This window comes from Pelodiscus sinensis, chromosome 27, assembly GCF_049634645.1.
Source record: "Pelodiscus sinensis isolate JC-2024 chromosome 27, ASM4963464v1, whole genome shotgun sequence".
NCBI classification, from domain to species: domain Eukaryota; kingdom Metazoa; phylum Chordata; order Testudines; family Trionychidae; genus Pelodiscus; species Pelodiscus sinensis.
The window spans coordinates 1,911,224-1,929,605 of record NC_134737.1 but is presented as its reverse complement, the minus strand read 5'-3'; the positions used below and the strand labels follow the sequence as shown (position 1 = coordinate 1,929,605).

Sequence of the window (18,382 nt, the reverse complement as noted above, 5' to 3'; positions counted from 1 at the left end):
AAATTGGCCATTACAGGCGGTGGCTGCTCCTGCTGGAGTGGCGGGGACGTTACTTACCCGTGCACCAATAAAGCCAACTCCAAGGGGGGAAACGGAGAGCGCGCGCGTGCCGGGGATCCCAGCTCAGGGCGGGGCAGCCCCCGCAAGCCAGGGGTCAGACTCTGTCCCTTCTCAGGTCTCAGCCCCCCACGCTAGAGCTGTGTTTCTTGCGCTGGGTGGAACGCGCCCGGGCGCCGCACAAACCAGATGCACGGCTGATGGCAGCAGGCCCCGGGTGCGCCTTTGGTGGTGCGCAGGCTGCATTCCAGCCAGCTACCTGGGGGGTTTCACCTGTGATGGACGCATCTCTCTGGCAGGGCAGGAGACAGGGGCAGTCTGAGCTGCGTGGCCACAGTGCAAGTCACACCTAGGCAGCAGCTGCAGAGGGCTTGTTGCACTAGTGCTGCACGAAGGCGGCACTGAGAATGAATTTCCTACTCCCCGAAATAATCCCTGCAGCCCAGAGGGAATTAGGGTGCCCAGGAGCAGCTTCTGCCCATGCTGCACCCTGGCCCCCACCAGCCGTCCATGCCCAGACTGCAGAGGGCCGTGGCAGAGCAGGGCTCCATGGGACACGAGCCAGGAGATTTGCACAAGGCCCCAAGCCACTATGCGAAGGCAGCAGCAGCGGGGACGTCTGTGTGGTGCAAACACACGGAAGTGCTAGAGCACGGCACCCTCTACTGCCCGGCGGGCAGTGCTTACTGGCCGTGCCCTGGCACGCTGCCTGCCTTTCCTTGCGGGGGCACGTTCCTGGGCATCACATACAGTACGAGTCAATTTCACCTTGCAGCAGGGGAGCGCGGAGAAGGTCACCAGCCTGGCTCTGAGCTCTCCGAGTCAGTTTGGGGGGTGGAGGGGACTTCTGTCCTTGCTGTATGAAGGAGCTGGGTTTGAGACAAGGCAACTGCAGGGTGAACAAGTTCTGGCCCCAACAGCTCCACCCGCCACGCGAGAGTGTCACGAACAGCCTTGTGATCCAGGGGGTAAGTCAATGACTCAGAACAAAGCCATCCTGGGAGCTTAAAAGCAGGGACCAGCTGTAGCTCCAGCAGAGCCAGAGAAGTTTCACGGATGTAGCCGGGTAGTTTGTTTCCTTGTTATTTCCCAGCAGGGAGTTGAAAGCCTGTTGTAAAGCCGAGTAGATCCCCCTTGGGACCCCTGGAAATGCTGCCATGGGGAGGACAGAAGGTGTTCCTGCTCCTCAGCCACGTGAAAAGCAGGAGGCGGTTCCCAGTGGCTTTGCCGGGCTGGTTGCACAGCCCAGGCACTGGCGCCAAGGGAAACGTGCATTCTGGCCTTGGACTTGAGCTGAGCCCCCTTCTCACACGTGTCTGGCAAATTCACCTCTAGGAGACAAGCCAGACTAACGCTGGCTGGAAAGCTTTTGCTGTACACGCCCGCCCAGACTAGCGCCGACAGCACACTGGCCCCGTCATTGGCCCCGTCACTAGCCTGGGTTGCCTGTTGCTGTTGGATTAAGACAGGCCTCGCACTGGAGTCTGGCTTCCCCAAGGAATGTGCCCCTTGCTAATGGATATTTACCCGGTTGGAAACGGGAGGCAGACAGCATCTCCGTTCAGCTAGGCTATGTCTACACTCGCAGCTTCTTGCACAAGAATCCACAGAGCATCCACACTGCCCACCCGCTCTTGCGCAAGGAAATGTACAGTACGGCGTGGGAAGAGAGGGCTCCTTGCGCAAGAGCTATGCTCTTTTTAACAGGTGTAAGCCCTCTTGCACAGGAGCTCTTGCACAAGAAGCCGCGAGTGTAGACATAGCCCTAGGCTGCGTCTAGACTGGCATGATCTTCCCGAAATGCTTTTAATGGAAAAATTTTCCGTTAAAAGCATTTTCGGAACTGAGCGTCTAGATTGGCACGGACGCTTTTCCGCAAAAGCACTTTTCGTGGAAAAGCGTCCATGGCCAATCTAGACGCGCTTTTCCGCAAAAAAAGCCCCGATCGCCATTTTTGCGATTGGGGCTTTTTTGCAGAAAACAAATCTGAGCTGTCTACACTGGCCCTTTTGCACAAAAGCTTTGCACAAAAGGGACTTTTGGCCGAACGGGAGCAGCATAGTATTTCGGCAAGAAGCCCTGATTTCAGACAGTAGGAAGTCAGTGCTTTTGCGGAAATTCAAGCGGCTGATTTTCTGGAAAAACTGGCCAGTCTAGACACAGCCCTAGAGTTTGCCCCAGCAGCTCTGGTGCTGCCTCTGGCCAGCAGCCGTCCCACCAAGGGGGTGTGAACAATCTGCCAGAAGCCAGACTCCCAAGCGTTTCTTTCCTCTCCCCTGCTGCTGATAAATGTTGGGTGCCTGGACCTCATCTGCCTCCTGGCCCTGTATGGAAGCCTGCATACTGGCAGGTGTCAGGCTAGAGTTTCTTTCTCCTTAGCTCCCCCTGCCCTCGCAAGTGTTTCTGCAGGAACCAGTTCTGCACGCTCCCTGATCAGGCCCCAACTGTCTGGTGTTCTGCTGAGCAGCTCCTTATATACAGGGCTACCCCAGCAAGCTGCCCTCTCAATGGCTCCCTCTAAAGCCCTCTCTGATTGGCCAGAGTTCTGCACACACTCCCTCCAGCCTGCTTTAACCCCCTTCTCACCAAAGTGGGGCAGCTGGCCCAGTACAGCCATTTAACCTTGCCCCAAGCAGCTCCAGGGCACCCAACATTGTTAACAACTGCAGGAGAATTTTGCAAAGCTCCCCTAATGTAGACAGGACTCTAGAGACAATAGGCCAGATGCTGAGGTCTTCTTTCCAGGAGTGTCCTGGCAATCGCAATAGGCCCAGGAAATGGGTTGAGAACAGCCCTCCCCATGACATCACCCCCGCGTGCCCCTCAAGGCCCGCCCCCTGCGTCACGTCCTGCACACGGCGCAGGTGGCGGGTTGGTCTCCGCATGCCGCATACAGTGTGGACACAGCTGCTTGGAGTGAGAGGCAACGGCGTGCGGACACAACGGCCCACCGGGAAATTCCCAGTATCCCGCCGGGCCAGTCCACCCTTGCTTCTTTCACTCTGTGCAGACAACCCCACCCCCATGAGCCGTGGCCAGCAGTGCTGAGTGCCAGAGACCTTTCCCAGCGGTGCTTGCCTGTCCTGCGGGGTGCCCCATGGAGGCGGGAGCGCCCCGGGAATGCGGCACGCTCCTGGTAGGAGGGAAATTCACGCTAGTTTAGCGGTGAAGCCGATGGGCGCAGAGGCCAGTCACCCTGCTGCAGATCTCTGGTGCCTGCTGCCCCGGGCAGGGGGCTACGTGCACACAGAGCTGGGGGGGGGGACAGCGAGGGGCAGAACCGAACAGCCCTAGCGAGGGGGCAGGGCTGCAAAAGGAGAGCCATGGCCAGGGAAGGACTAGCAGTGGTGGGCCTGGAAGGCCGGCGTGTTGGAGGAGGTGAATTCTGCCCCATGCCCTGGGCTTTAAATGGGGCCTGGTTAGAAGAGGGGCCCTTGCAGGAGGTGGCAGCCGCTCTCAAAGGGTCTGATTGGGCGAGAGAGGCCTCGGGTGGGGTCATGGGAGCTGCAGTCTAGCTGGATGGCTCAGGGCCCTGCTCACAGCCAGCGGTGAGCGAGGCAGGGCCAGGGCCCGGCTAGGAGGGGAGCTGCCACTTCCTCACCATGAAATTCCACCCCCCTTGGCAGAGAGAGCCAGGCTGGGCCCCCCGGCTTAGTACTGCAGAGCACGCAGCGAAGTCCCGGGGAGCGGAGCTGCCAGCCCCTGCCTGCCCGGCTCCCAGGCAGGAGGCTTCTCTGCCGCCCCAGGAGGCCGAGTGTGACCGAGACCGTTAGCCGATACGCATCCGCTTTCTCTGTTCAGTTCCCCACAGCGCCCACTCGGGGACCCGTGGCCCGGAAGCGCCCAAGGGGGGTGGAGCGGGGCATCCCTGCCAGCTGTTGCTGCGTGACCAGCCCATAGGACAGACCCTGGCTGGGGAGCCCGGAGAGTTGTTGCAGGACTTTGCTGCCGGAGAGGGAGGCGCCAGGCGTCACTGAAAGGCTGTGGCCGGCAGGTTCCCAAGGGTGAAACTCCTCTGCAAGTGGCGCCTAAGCCCCGGAGCAGCTTTGGAAGAGGTTGCCCCCTGGGCGCGGAGGGGCCCCGGCGGCAAAGGCAGCAGCAAATGTTCCCCCATTAAGTGTCACGCGTGTTTCAAAATGAATCCCGTGCCGGAGAAGCAAGGCTGGATTGCCGCCCGGTTCACAGACCAGGGTCCCATCAGCCGGGTGCAGACGCTGCGGGACAGGCTGCCCTTCCTCCCCGGAGGGCTGGGCTGTCGCTAGGAAGAGCCCTCACTGGAAAGCCCTCGGTGTCCCACCTGTTTAGTATTTTCTCCTTGGTTGTGTCCGTTTGCCCCCTGCAGGGTCACACGTTCACAGCCGGAACTGCGGGGCCGCTGGGTGAGCCAGGCTTGGGGGCCCAGCGGGCAGCGGTGGGCTTCAAAATGTGCCATCGACGTCTCTGCCCAGATGTCCGGTGGGTGCGTGGGAAAAGCGCAACGGCCTAAAGCTGCTCACAGCCGAACTCCCGTCCCCACATCAGTCAGAGACGGGGTGTTCTTGGCACGGCCCAGAGTCTGGCTCTGCAGCCTCTTCTGTCAGGCCTGCAGGGATCCCTCGCGCTTGGGCGGTGTGCTCCAAGCCTAGCCAGACCCCGTTGGGGTTGGGGGGTGGGCCATTGCTCAGTGACATGCATTGAGCTGTGCAGCTAGGCCAGAATCCCAGAGGGGAGGTGCCAGCGCATTCGCTTCCCTTCCTCCTCATTGGAATGGGGGCGAAGCGCTGCCAAGAACAGCTGCCCTTCCTGCTGAGCACGGAGCAGCCGCAGCCGGGCTGTGCCATGCACGCACCCCGGTCAGATCGCACACTGCTCCGGCGCCGCGGGCCCCACCCTGCGGCTGGACCGGCCGGCTCTTCTTGTCTCGCCTCCGGTTTGCACCCGCCGACTAATCAGCCAGCTGGGCTGAGGGAAGGCCTGGCCTCTGGGGCGGAGCTGGTCGTTCTGCTCAGCCGGGCAGGGGTTAGGAGGAAATAGAATTCAAGCGGGATGCGGAGATCAAGCCGGATCCAGAGCTCTGCCTACAGGACTCAGCCGCGCAGGCGGGCCTGGTTTCGGCACCCTGCCTTGGAAACACCGCATTGCTTCCTCCCAGCCATGAAGCCGGGCTCCCCTGGGGAGGTGGGGAAAGTCCCCCTGGCCTGCGTGCAGCTGGCTGCGACGGGGCTAGCGGAGGGACAACAGGCTGCCCTAAATCCGGTCTTGCCCTGGGCTGCCCGCTGCACCTGCTCCCTGCTGTTGGGACGGGGGGCCCAGTGCACTGGTGCACCCTGAGTGCCAGTGGCTGGCCGGGCGCTGTGTGCTCCGGTCCCCAGCGTCTCCCTGCTGCCAGAGCACCAGGCATCACACGCGGGGCCCTGCGGTCTGACCATCCCGACCTGTCCGCACTCGGTGACCAGCCGAGTGCCAGGCTGCCCCGCTGGGCCAGCAGGCGCTCTCCGGCGCTCAGGCCAGCTCGCGGCAGGCGCTCCGGACCGAGAAGAGACGTTGCCGTGGCGGCGGAGGGTTTGTCTGGCGGTGCAGCACAAGGGGCGCGGGCGAGGCGCCGCTGTCTCTGCGCGGGCTGTTCCCGTGGCTCCGGGTAGCGGCTGAGCTGGAGTCGGGGGCAGGGCCCGGCGACCCAGCCCCGGCTCAGGCGTGGCCGTTTGCCTCCCCGCAGTGCACATCGAGCCTGGCACGTGCGAGGTCATCGCCGCCCACCGGTGCTGCAATAAGAACAAGATCGAGGAGCGCTCCCAGACGGTGAAATGCTCCTGCTTCCCGGGGCAGGTGGCGGGGACCACCCGCGCGGCGCCCTCCTGCGTGGATGGTGAGTACCCGGCACGGGGGAGCTGGGGCCTGGCCCCTCACGGGCCTGGCGGTGGGCGCCGGCACTAGCCTGGGGACAGCTCATGGTCGCAGGAGCCGCTCCCTTTGCCCTTGCACGGTGGGTGCTTGGCGCAAAGCCCCGGGAGCTCCTGTTGGCTGGAGAGGGCTGCGGCGCCTCTCCTGGGCGCAGGAAGTGCCCGGCTCCGCACTGGGCAGCGGGCCCTCGGACACTGCAGCACCCCGAAGGGCAGGGAACTGGCCTGGGGCCTGTCGGGGGTGGGCAAGCTCTTGCTTTGGGCCCGTTGTGCCTTGTGCGTGGGGCGCGCAGTAACAGGGCTCTGTGCTCGCTGCTCCTCCGCAGAGCTGCCTCTTCGCTGTCACCCGGCACCATGGGCTCCCCGGGGGTCCCGCTTTGCACGGATGCTGCCCCCAGCGTTCCCCTCCCCCCCCCCCCGTGGGTCCTGAGGCGGGTTGCCCCTCTGGGCGGTGCCCAGGGGTGCCATGGGCTGGGTGGCCCCCTGCAGCAGGGCCTGTGGAAGGAGCAGGAATGCCAGGCCAGGCGGGAGGGGGGGTTGAATTGCCATGGGGCCAGATTGCCTAATGAGCTCGGGGGTGGGGCTGAGCCCGTCTGACAACCTGGCCGCAGCTGGCGCTGAGCTCTCAGAAGCGGGGCTGGATGGTCTCTGCATTGTGGGCTTTTTAGTTCGGACCATTGCTACCCTTCTGGGGGCTGCGTTTGTTTGGGAAACTGAGGCACGGAGCCCTTGCAGTGCCACACTTGGCCAGCAGGCTGTGCTGTGACGCAGCCATGCCCCATGATAGTTCCTGATAGTCCTGTATACAGTGTGTGTACCGTTGCACCTCTTAGAAAATCATAGCTCAACATATATAAGTATGCACAAATTATCATCTCAAACATTCACACGAAACGTCGTGTAAAAATAAAACGGGGAGAAATATTTTGTTCAGATGTCGGTGAAATGGGACATTCCAACATTGCTGGAACTTGTTTTCCATTTGCTAAACACAAGTCTGGTGAAATTGATCCGGTTTCACAAAGTGGTTTGATAGGTGGAACACCAGTAAGTACGGATGCTAGAACATGGTGCACACATTTTTCAAAAATCTTTTTTTTTTTTAATGTCCGGAGGCATTTTTGATTTTTCACACGAGTGACTTGAAAGAAGCAATGTTCAGCCTTCATTTTGTATTTGGCTTGGTTTGCCTCCCCTCTCTCCCGTTTTGCCACTGGAGCTGTGGGGAGGGGGAAGAAAACCCAACACCCTGGTTCAGTGTTGAGGAACACCATGAAAATGTTCCATCTTGTGCACAGAGCCATTCTCCGCCCCGTCATGAGCCTCTCGCTGATCCCGTGCTGGCCGCTCCTACTAGTAAACCCTGACTCCTCCCCTGCCGTGCCCCCGCCTGGCCACAGGCCCGCTGCCCGCGTGTGCTGTGCTCCTCACCGGCCTTTCTCCTTCCAGCCTCCATAGTCCTGCAGAAGTGGTGGTGTCAGATGGAGCCGTGTCTCGAAGGGGAGGAGTGTAAAGTGCTGCCGGACCTGTCGGGATGGAGCTGCAGTACGGGCAACAAAGTCAAGACGACCAAGGTTTGGGGCCAGGCTGGTCTGAGCCGTGGGCAGTGGCGGGAGCGGGGGCATCGGCCGAGCTGGGGGGGCTCGGGAGGAGGTACAGAACTGACGTGCTTTGGCTGAGCCGGGCTGCGGCGTTTCCACCCTTCCGTCCCGTCGGCCGGCTCAGCGGGGATGGTCCCTCCATGGCTCTCGGGCGCAGGCAGAGAGGAGAGGCGCCTTGCCCAGAGTTTGTGTCTGTCGTGTTGGGGAGGGGCCTGCCCGAGTGCCAACCGCGAATAAGGCCCTGTTGGGCCGGGCCCTACCTAGCACACAGTGGAGAGATCTCAGGGTGGGGAACCTAAGGCCCAGGGGCCGGGTCCAGTTCCGGGCTTGCCGGGATCTTCCCCCAAGGCTGGGGGCTTCCCCCTAGTATTGGGGGGACCACGCTGATGCTCCAGCCCCACAGCCCCTATGGGTCTGGAGCACCCGCACCATCTCCCCACTGCAGGGAGGAGCCCCAAGCCTCGCAGGCTGGAGTCAGGCAAGCCAAAGCCTGAGCCTCCCCACAGGTTCTCCCTGGCAGTGGGGAGGAAATGTAGGGGAGCCCCCCAACTCTACTAGCCTGCCCCCGGCTCTGGTGTGCGAGGGGAATGTGGGGAGTGTCTTTCTGCTTCTCAGTCGGGGACCACGTCAGTCGGGGTTTTTTTGTTGCTTCTTGCTTTTGTGCGGCCCCCGACCCAACACAGGTTCCCCAGACACAGGGCGGGGGCGGTGACACACAAGCCGAGCGAGGAACGTGATGGCGGCGAACATCATGTTAGTGCCCTGGGTCTGTTCTGGTTCTGCCTCCTTCGGCGGGTGTTGTCCGGGGGTCACGTGCCCGGTGGACGGCGGGGAGGGGTTTTCCCGGGGGCGTACGCCTGGGCTCGCACAGGGCCGCTCTGCAGTCTGCCCCAGCATTGCCGCGAGGGGTGAGACTCCTCAAGACGGTCTCTGGAGCAGCCCGCTCCTGGCCGCCTGCCTTCTGCCACGGCAGCATGAGTCAGGCGAGGGCTGTCTGGGATGGCAATGCTGCCCCCGGCGGGAGCGCTCAGCTGTGACAGAGAGCGACACGATTATTATTTTCATGGCTTGCTGAATGCCCCGGAGAACAAGGTATAATTAAAATTTTATCAAACTCATTAGTAATTACATGTGTGTCACGGTTAATCAGTTGCATAATTTTGTAATCATTGTTCATACAGTGGAGGATAATTATTCTTTAGGCTTTAGCTTTGCTCACTCTGCACCCCCTGCTGTAAAATTATCCTCCCGAAAAAGTGAGGCAGGGATTTATTTGTTGTTATTATTATTTTCCTCCACCAACTGCACGTTCGTGCTAAAGTGTTTTTACGAATGTCAGAGCAGCCTCCCCGGGACAGGCATCCAACGCTGGTGAGCAATAGCACACGTGTTTCCAAAGCATTAGCCTTCCCCCCCTTTTATAGTGCTCATTTAATCCCCCCCCATTGCTGTCTTAATGTGCTGCCATGAGGTCTTGTAAGGGACAGGTCAGCCATGAAAGGGGCTGGAGGATCCGGTATCTCCCCCAGCCGCAGTATTGATGTTCTGCCAGGAGGTAAAGCCCTTTATGGTATTCCTCCGAAGATGCACTGTGGTTTCATCTGCTCTCCCCTCTGGACCAATGTCCCCTTTAATTTTTTCCACCCATGTGCGGAATACATTTGATTCTGTGCACCGAGGCTAGTGCGGATGTGCACCACCAATAGAAACACCTCCCGCCAGCTGTGGGACACTGTGAACGCTCTGCCAGTGAGCTGGGTGTCACCTGAATCTCCCAAGCACACAGCTGTCAGGGAACGCTGCTCTGGACGAGCTGCAGACTGGAGCCAGATCTGACTTTTTCCAGGCAACCAGCGGTAGTCAGAGCTCAACTTGAGACTGCTTAACGAGGCCTGGTTTTAAAGTGCTGGGAACTCCCCCTCCCTCCTGCCAACATCACCATGCCCCATGAATAACAAATTACAGCACATCCAGCCTAGAAGCAGTAGCCAACACAGAGTGTGAATCCGCAATCTGCAGGGGAAATTTGCATCAACCATCTTTGTTGAAGAATTGCAACTGTTGAATCGCTTGCATCCATTCAAGTCTGTTCAGGCTTGCTTGGCCATTTCCATTGGCAAACAGTCTTCAGACGCGCTGCTCTCCAGGGAACTCACCTGGGAAATAATTTCAAACTGCCGAGAAACGAGAGGAGAGTGTGACATTGGCACAGTTCATCCCTGAGTGTGACGAGTGGAGATCCGTCCCCTGAAGAACGTTGTCACAAATGATTTGCCCTTCAGGGAAGGGGTTTGCCTTTTAAAACTCTACCACTGACCCCCGCAAAATACAGGGTCATTCACACTGAGTGGTCAAAAGTTAGGAGACAGATTCCCAAAAAACCCGGCATCAATTTAAAAAGTGTAAAATTGAAAAACGAATAAACGTTGGGTAATTTTTATTTCCCATCTGGTTTCTGAACATTTAAAGGGATGTGCTTTCCAGCTTTTCTCTGCAACCAGGAAAGCTAGCAACTTGTTTTTCTTTTGTAAATAGATGAAAGCTACGATTTTCTCATCATCATGTGACTGGGGTGCTAAGGAAAACATTACATATCTTGAGACTCCTGAAACAATTGCTGGAGTTGGCAGCTCTGAAAATATGTTGCCACCCTTTGGGGGAATACTGCTCAAAGATGCAAGAGGCAGAGCAGAGGAGAACCATAGGAGGGAGAGGTGGGGGAAGGTGAGAATTGGCCAGCATGGAGAAAGGAATTCCTGCCTCGACCTGAAGAAGAGCTCAGTGTAAATTTGAAAGCTTGGCTCTCTCACCTGCAGAAGTGGGTCCAACAAAAGGCACCAATTGCCTCACCATCTTATCTCTCTGATTTGTTTGGCTGTTCAGGCATTTCCAGTACTCGGCTGAGTCACTTCAAGCCAGTAGGCTCCACAGGTATCTAGAGCTGGATGGAAACGGAATTTTCCGTTTTGCTGGGAATTTCAAAAATATTTTCATTCACAAAGAGAAGCAAACAATATCTTTCAAAATGTGTTGTGAAACGAAATTAAAACAAATTCTTTTCTGGCTGATTAAACCATTTGGTTTGGGGGGAAATAGAAACTTTTATTTGGTGGGGGTTATCTTTTAAAAACTTTTAAAATGTTTATTATGTAACCACAGTGACCTTCATTATGAATGTCATTTCAAAATGAAAAAAATCAGACCTTTTCGTTTTGATAGTGCTTAAATGGGACATTTTGATATTGTCAAAATGAAGCATTTGGGTTTTTTTTTTTAAATAAAATTTTGTCAAAATCAACACATATTTGGAAACATTCTGATTTAGACAAAAGGGCAGTTTTCATCAAAAATTCTTTTGATGGAAAATTTCTGAACAGTTCTACTGGTAAACTCATAGACTCATAGACTTTAAGGTCAGAAGGGACCATTATGATCATCTAGTCTGACCCCCTGCACAGTGCAGGCCACAGAATCTCACCCACCCCTCTTAGAATAATCCTCTCACCTATATCTCAGATATTGAAGCCTTCAAATACCAAGATGCAGAGAATCCTCTAGCTGTGATCTGTACCCCATGCTACAGAGGAAGGCGAAAAACCTCCAGGGCCTCTGCCAATCTACCCTGGAGGAAAATTCCTTCCCGACCCCGAATATGGCGATCAGCTGAACCCTAAGCATGTGGGCAAGACTCATCCGCCAGACACCCAGAAAGTTCTCTAGTAATTCCTATTTAAACCTGCTCTGTTCTCTCCATTTTTTTAAATGCTTTGATTTATCTGCAGCATTATTAGCAGCGGGGTAGTGAAGTAATAAGCACATTTCTTCTCCTTAGCTGTGGGTCTGTGCTGTGCACAAATTATCCTGTTTTGCTTTGGTTTTTTAATGCTTCCAGTCTGATCCTCCTGCCACTCTGCAATGGATTTGCTGACTTTTTTCTGCCGAACGTGCCAGGTGCTTGCACGCACAAGTGGCGAGGGACGGAATTTAAATAGCAATATTTCAAACGCTTCTGCCCCTCTGATGGGTGCCTTGAGAGAAATCTCTAGCCCTGCTATTGAAATCAGACTGAAAGGACATTGTAATGGGTAAATAGGGTACAAGCGTCAGAAAGCAGTAAAACAATCCACAGCCACCCGTAGAAACCAACATTGAAAAGGCTGGGAGACCATTTTCATTATGTTTTCGTGGAGAGTTTACAGTACACAACACACGCAATGTTGCAGAAGAGCATGCATGGGGATCTAAGGCTATCAGGACCTGCCTGGTTTGTAGATCCTTCCCCCAGAGTTGTTGTTTTTTTTAACTAATTTTTCTCTCTCTGAAATAGACATCTGTGCTGACACTCACTCACACAGCTACCGCCCAGTGGAGGGCTCTGTTCAAGTTACACCTTTCCTAGACTGCATGATGCAAGAGTTGCATTTAGATTGGCATTCCCTTTGCCCCGACGGGAACTGACCGGGCTTCGTGCAGTCGGGCTGTTACCCCGGGTTACCCCGGGGGAACTGAGGCACGCAGAGGGGGAGTGACTCACCTGAGACCAGCAGGTTAAAGCAGGAAAGAGAACTCAGGAATCTTAAGCCTCCAGCCCCTGCTTTGACCACTAGACAACACTCCTGCCACAGAGTGTTGGCTGTGGGCTGTGGGAGGGTTCAGCCAGTCCTCCCTGCTGCCCAGAGCATGGCGCGTCTCCTGTCCCCCACCGCCCTCAGAGCCGCCTGGGGTGCGCAGTGCCATGCTCTGGCTGGGAGCCCTGAGAGCCTGTGAATTGTCAGGCCCTGGGGCAGCTGCCCCCTTTGCCCCTCCTGCCCCCGGCAGTGGGTCTGCAGACAGGCAGCAGTGATGTACTGTTTTGCCTGCTCCGTGTTCTCCACTGGGCATAGGGCGGTGTGGCAATGTGTTCCCCTCTGTTAGAAGAAACACACCCTGCTCTGCCTCCACCGCCTGTGGTCTGACGTGTGCTTCTCTGTTCACAGGTCACCCGATAGCCGCGGTGGAGCTCTGGCCGGAGGGTTCCTCTGCCCGGCGCCTCGCGAAATGGCACAGGATCACTGGCGCTCTGCTGCGGGACGGTCCTGTCTGGTTCTGCGGAGCTGGGGCGGTGGCAGGACCGCAGCAGCGGTGGGACAGGCTGGCTGCCCCTCTGAGCACTTTATGGTTCTGACGGCTGGGCGTCTGCCAGCCGACTTGGGCTGCCTCCTTCCTGGGGCAGCGCTGGGACTGCAGCGGGAATGGTTGCTGCACTCCCGGAGTCCTGGGAGTGAACACCACGCCAGCCACGGCGCCGTGCGAGGATCGTGGTGCCAGAGCGACCGGGAGTGAGGCTGCGGGGATGGGTTCTGAGCACAGCTGTAAGGACTCCCTCTCCCTCCGCTTGTTCCCATTGCGTCAGGGAGGTGCACGCCAAGAAATTCTTGAGTCACACTGAATTTGCAAAGAGAAAATCCGGCATCCTTTTTTTTTCCTGCCGCATATTCAAAGAGGAGAAAATAATTCCCATGAAACCCGTCCCTCCCCCTCCCCGCGAGGTCTCGAGTGGGTGTCACTGCCAGGACTTGCGAACTCAAGGTCTATACAAAACCTTCCCCGCCTTTGTTTTGCTGGTTTGGAATGAATAAAGGTTCCCAGGAGAAGTCTCTGCCGACGGGCCAGATTCCGATCTGTCTCCCATGGGCGCCAAGCTCAGGTAGCTCCACTGAAGTCTGTGGAGTTGCTCCGTCTGTCGTGGCGTGCAGGGGCTCGGAACCTGGCCCACTGTGCAGAGTGAAACAGCTGGCGCGTTGCAGGAGACTCCCTGGCGTGCGCCGGTGCCCTTGTGGAGCGAAGCTAGGCTGCCTTTTCCTTGCCCGTTCCTTGCACTGGCCAGGCGGTTTGTTTCCGATCTCTGGGATCCAAGTCAGAGGAGCCAAATTACTATTCAGGGTTGCAAATGCACGTCACAATAGGGTATGTGTGTGTGGAAACTGCTTCTCCCTGTTGGCTTTCTTGGGCCTGGTGCACAGATTGAGTCAGCTTGGCTCTGTTAAGTCAAGAGATTAAAACCTACCATAAGTGCAGAGATCTTTCCAGGACAAGCTATTCTTCCCAATTTGCTACAATATACCGGGGGAGGGAGCCCCATCTAGCCCCCTTCTCCCTGCGGCAAACACCGCCAGGAAAACCCCTGTGGTCCGGGGCACTAATCCCCCGCCCCAAGAAGACCGTGGAGGAACCTGCCACTGAAGTCAGGCGAGCAGGACTGGGCTTTGGGCTCCCAAAGGAGACTTGCAATGGTTCTCAACCCTCCCTCCCACCCCGTGAAAGTCTCAGCTCCAATAGGCACCGAAGCCTGATGCAGGGGAAAGGAGTAGTTAGAACCATTTTAATTCATACGCAGGGGAGCCGACAGAATTGTTGGCCCCCTGGGCATGGTCGAGTAAGGGTGGCTCTCAGCTCCTGGAAGGGGCATGGCCTAGGGTGGGCAGGGCCTTGGGCAGAAGGGGCAAGGCTGGGCAGCCAGCCCCCAGCGCCATGCAGAGCGCACCGCGCCATGCTCTGCCCCAGGCAGCACTTAGAGCTGTCCAGAGCGTGCCACGCGGCGCTCGGACGATTTAAAGGGCCCAGCGCTCCAGCTGCCCCCTTTGCCTCCTCCCTGCCCTGCTTCCCTTAGAAGTCGATCAGACCCCACCCTAGTGGCGTGGCACCCCCAGACTTTGGTACCATTATGTCCTATTGACTCAGGAAGGCCCCTGGATTTAACCCTTGGCAGTGAAAATACCAGTGTGCTCGTTGGTCACCCACAATGCAAAGGGACCCTACGGCTGACGCCAGGGCTGCTATGGAGATTACGTGGCTTCCAGGACTAGCGGGAGAGCCTGGTGTGGGCAGAGCCAGGCAAAGAGCCCGTTTCAGACACAGCCCGGCTCCGGTGGGTTTGGCAGCCGCCGGCGTCCAGGCGACAGCGGTACGACCTGCCTGAGCTGTTATGGGAACGTTTTTGTCACGGGGCTGTAATCCCCGCCTCGGCTGCGATGTACATACCAGACTGTGAAATATTAAATTCATTTTAATCTCTGCACGGGGCCTTTTCATTTTTGGGAAAACAAAAAGAAGAGTCTGTTTCCGATGGTCTGCTTTGTGAGGCCTTTGCTCTGGGCCGGATCCAACTGCTGCGGAAGGGCACGAGGAGGCCGTCCGTGATGCATGTGGCTTCCCGTCGTCAGGGTAATGAGCAGATAACGCAGCTCGCTCAGGGCTGCTTCCAAACGCTTCCTTCCTGGAGTCAGTGGCATGGGCAGCTCGTGGGAGTGTCTATCGCTGGCGCGTTCAGATGCCAGACGGCAGCTTCCCCCAAGGAAGCTCTCGAGGCCCCTTCCAGTTCTAGTGTTCTGCGATTGGAAGCCCCGGCTGGACCCCCAGAGGCTGTTGGAGGGAGGGAGGGTAGAAACAGTGGATGTGTGGTTGAGAACACAGCAAGACAGCTGCGCGAAGGAGGGACCCCGCTGCCACACAGCTGTGAGAGATCCCCGCTCTCACGGGCATACCGCCCCTCAGGTGCTCTCCCGACGGGAAGGCTGAGGCCAACACTGCTTCGTCACACGAAAACGAATGCGTCTGACATGTATGATGCCTGAGCTGGAACCCTGCCAAGAGAAGTGTTTTGTCAGGCCGAGGTCACGCTTGGGCAGGAAGTGGGCAGAAACACCGGCTCCTACCTAGGGCCCTGTGGCTGTCATGGGTGGTGTAACCCACACACCGCCTGGGGTGGGGCACTGCCCTGGCTAGTGACACCGAGAGCACTAACCGGGAGACTAACAAGTGTGCAGCACAGCCTGAGCTGACAGCCAGCTGGCTTTGCATCCGTGCGCTAGGCTCCTACACTGAGGTACCAGGTTCAATTCTGCCAGCAGGCAACTGCTCTGTGGTGTTACTGCTGCACTGACCAAGGGAGATATTAACACTGGCTGCAAGTGGACATTGAGCTAGGAGGCAGACAGCAACATCTCCAGCCAGCACTCGGATTCGTACTTCTTGCTGAAAAGGAAGTGCCGAATGTGGGCTACCAAGTATTGGGCCCTCCCCAGGCAGCTAGCACATGCAGATGTGTCTATGCTCCCCCGCTGGCTGGGGCTAACACTGTTCTCTTATGTCCCTGTTCATAGGTGTGGACTTCCCCTCTCGCCATGGGGCACTCAACTCCCACCTCTGCCCTAGGGCCTGCCCCCACCCATCTCTTCCCGACCCCCTCCGTCAAGTGCACCTGATGCCTCCTCCCCTACGCGTCTGATGCTCTCAGCACGCTGGGAGAGCAGGGTGCCAGGAGCTGGTCAGCAGGGCCACCAGCAGCTGAGAGGCCTGAGGGGGAGCTGGCTGATGGTGGGCACTAAATCCTGGAGCCCCCACGGTGCAGCGCCTGTCCCCTTATCAGTCTCTCACTCTGCCCGGGGATGACGTGCTCCATTCTGGTCAGTCCTGGGAGGGAGTCGTAAGCAGCTGGGTGCACGCCAGGCGACAGCCCCGCTGTTATCCGAATCCCGAGGGGGGCTCTGTCATGGACAGGCTCTGGACGCTCTGAAGATGACAGTCAGCCAGCTAACAACACCCTCCCCAGCTCTCTACACATGCCTCTGAGAACTGGGACTCTGGACCCTGCCTGTGCTCCAGGCCAGAGATCCCCCGATGCTTGCCTCGCCGTCTTCGATCCACTTTCCCCTCCGTGCGGCCCTCCCTGCACCTGCGCCTGCACTTTGGGGTCCTTTGGGGTGACAGCTCGGACGGAATGGGAATCCGTTTTGGCCGAGCATCTCTTTCCCAGGAGCAATTATTCACTGTGTTCATTTTTAAAAAAAACCTGATTATTTACCCCCTCGATCATTCTGTAACCAGATTATTAATTCTATGACAGGCGGTGAGACACATTGAATGTGCACGCTGCTCCATAAAACATTGCTGTTTATTGTCATGCTGATAAGCTTTCTGCCATTTATTTGCCTCAAACTCCTCTGATGGAGCCGCGTTTCACGCTGATGGATGCAGGCAGAAGAGCCGTGGCTAATTCTCGAGTGTAGCTCACAAGTTCTGGGCTGCTCCCTCCGTCTCTGTGACACCCTCTGAGTTATGCTTGCATTGGCGGGGGATGGCCATAACTTTTTTGTGTACAGAGATGCGGCTGTTTGGAGAAAGAGAAACCCTTAAGCCGTTATTGGTGGTTGTAATGCATACAAATAAAGGGCGGTGTCATCAGAGAAGAAGGATTTACACCTCATTTCTCTGGTATTCAAATCCTTCACTGATTTCTTAGTTCTTTGAGCTTCTGCACATTGCGGGACGCTGGGTTTCTTTTAGTTTCGTTTGTGAGTGGTTGAGAGGGAAGAATAGATTGCGAATGCACCCGGAGAGCTGGTTTCTGAGAGTGGGACCGAGGCGCTGTGGAGGAGGGCAGGAATTGGACAACCGCACTGTTTGTGCTGAATGCACATCTTCAACCTCTGTCCGTCCTGCACTAAAACGGTGCCAAGTCTGTCTCCTACTGCGCTTTCAAACAGGGACAACGGAAGACCAGGCTGCACTTCGGGGGGAACTCCCCAGCGATGAGCTCCAACGGGCCTTCCGATTAGTGTCTGCAGGGAAGTGGGGGAGACCCGTTACCTGAGGCGTTTGAAATTAGGCTGGACAGCGCCTTGTGGAATGTGCACCCAGCACAATACTGCACTGTCGTCAGGGGCGGTACGAGATGGACCGAGGCCGCAGGAATTGCCTGCTTATGACTCCAGCTCGAAGGCAGTCAGGTTAACACGTGAAAACACATTTTCTTTAGCTGCCAGCGCTGCGAAGGGAAAGTCCGGCTGGAGTCTTGCTTTCTCATGGACCACCACGAGTGACAGGGGAGGTGCCACCGAGCGCCAGCTGGCTCCGCTGGGCTAGGAGAAGTAAGTAGCAGTACAAACAGTTAGCAGGCTGCAAGCAAACCCCAGGAGCAGGTGCCAAGGGAGCAAGTGCCAGTGCGGGGTAGCAGAATCGCACGGCACTTGTGACCCAGCAGCCCAAAACACACAAAGAAAAGTTCAATAAGAATTGCTGACGGGGGCGTTGCAGCCCAGGGAGTTTCCCCTATAGTGTCCCTGGCCTCTGCTTGCCAGGAGCTGGGAGTGGACAATAGGAATGGATCACTTGCTGGTGGCCTGTTCATTTCCTCTGGGGTACCTGGCATTGGCCACTGTGGGCAGACAGGATCCTGGGCTACATGGACCTTTGGTCCGACCCAGTCTGGCTCTTCTGATGTTCCTACATTGAGCCTTGCTCCCTGCCATAACCCACTCGACCCCACTCTCCTCCTGACTGTCTCTCTGCAGAGCTAGGACAATAATAAGAGGGTACATTGCAATTTTAAGAGCAACCAGTGTCCCTTAAGATGTCAGAACATGTTAGCCCTAGAGCTGAGTGGTTCTAATGTTTACTTCGTGTTCTTTCTTTTATGTAGGAGTTAGATACAGTGCTCCTCCCAGCTCACAGCTAAGTTCTCGCCCCAAACACCAGAGTTTTCCAGTGCCTTAGTAGCTCCTGGAAAGAGGTGATGTGTGTGTGTGGTGGGGAGGGGACCGTGCCCTCAGGAAAACCCGTCATTGGCGATTGGGTTGCCATGGGAGGGCAGCGGGGCACTGAGGTCCGGCAGAAGCATTGCAGAATGGTACATGGAGACAGAAGCCGCCTCGGTAAGCGTGACACAAATTGCACACGCTGAGCACAGCAGGTGCTGCGGCATTGTGAGACACCTGGCTGAGCACACCTGCTCCTGGCTGAGGCCAATGAGGGCAGCAAGGGCTCAGCACCTCTGGCCAATCAAAGCCAAGGAGTCCCAGGCTGGAC

The 18,382-nt window shown here is 57.1% G+C and overlaps 1 protein-coding gene across 3 annotated transcripts in view; it reads left to right on the top strand.

Moving 5' to 3' along the window:
* The window catches only part of TAFA3 (TAFA chemokine like family member 3), a 49,961-nt gene extending 35,370 nt beyond the window's left edge, over nucleotides 1-14,591 (top strand). For all 3 annotated transcript variants that reach the window (XM_075909964.1, XM_075909963.1, XM_006118781.4), the window contains 3 exons: nucleotides 5,753-5,902; nucleotides 7,386-7,510; nucleotides 12,514-14,591. In XM_075909964.1, the coding sequence (XP_075766079.1) occupies nucleotides 5,753-5,902; nucleotides 7,386-7,510; nucleotides 12,514-12,525 (287 nt within the window). In that variant the 3' untranslated portion in view covers nucleotides 12,526-14,591. The remainder of the gene's footprint in view (nucleotides 1-5,752; nucleotides 5,903-7,385; nucleotides 7,511-12,513) is intronic.
* The last annotated feature ends 3,791 nt before the right edge of the window (nucleotides 14,592-18,382 follow it).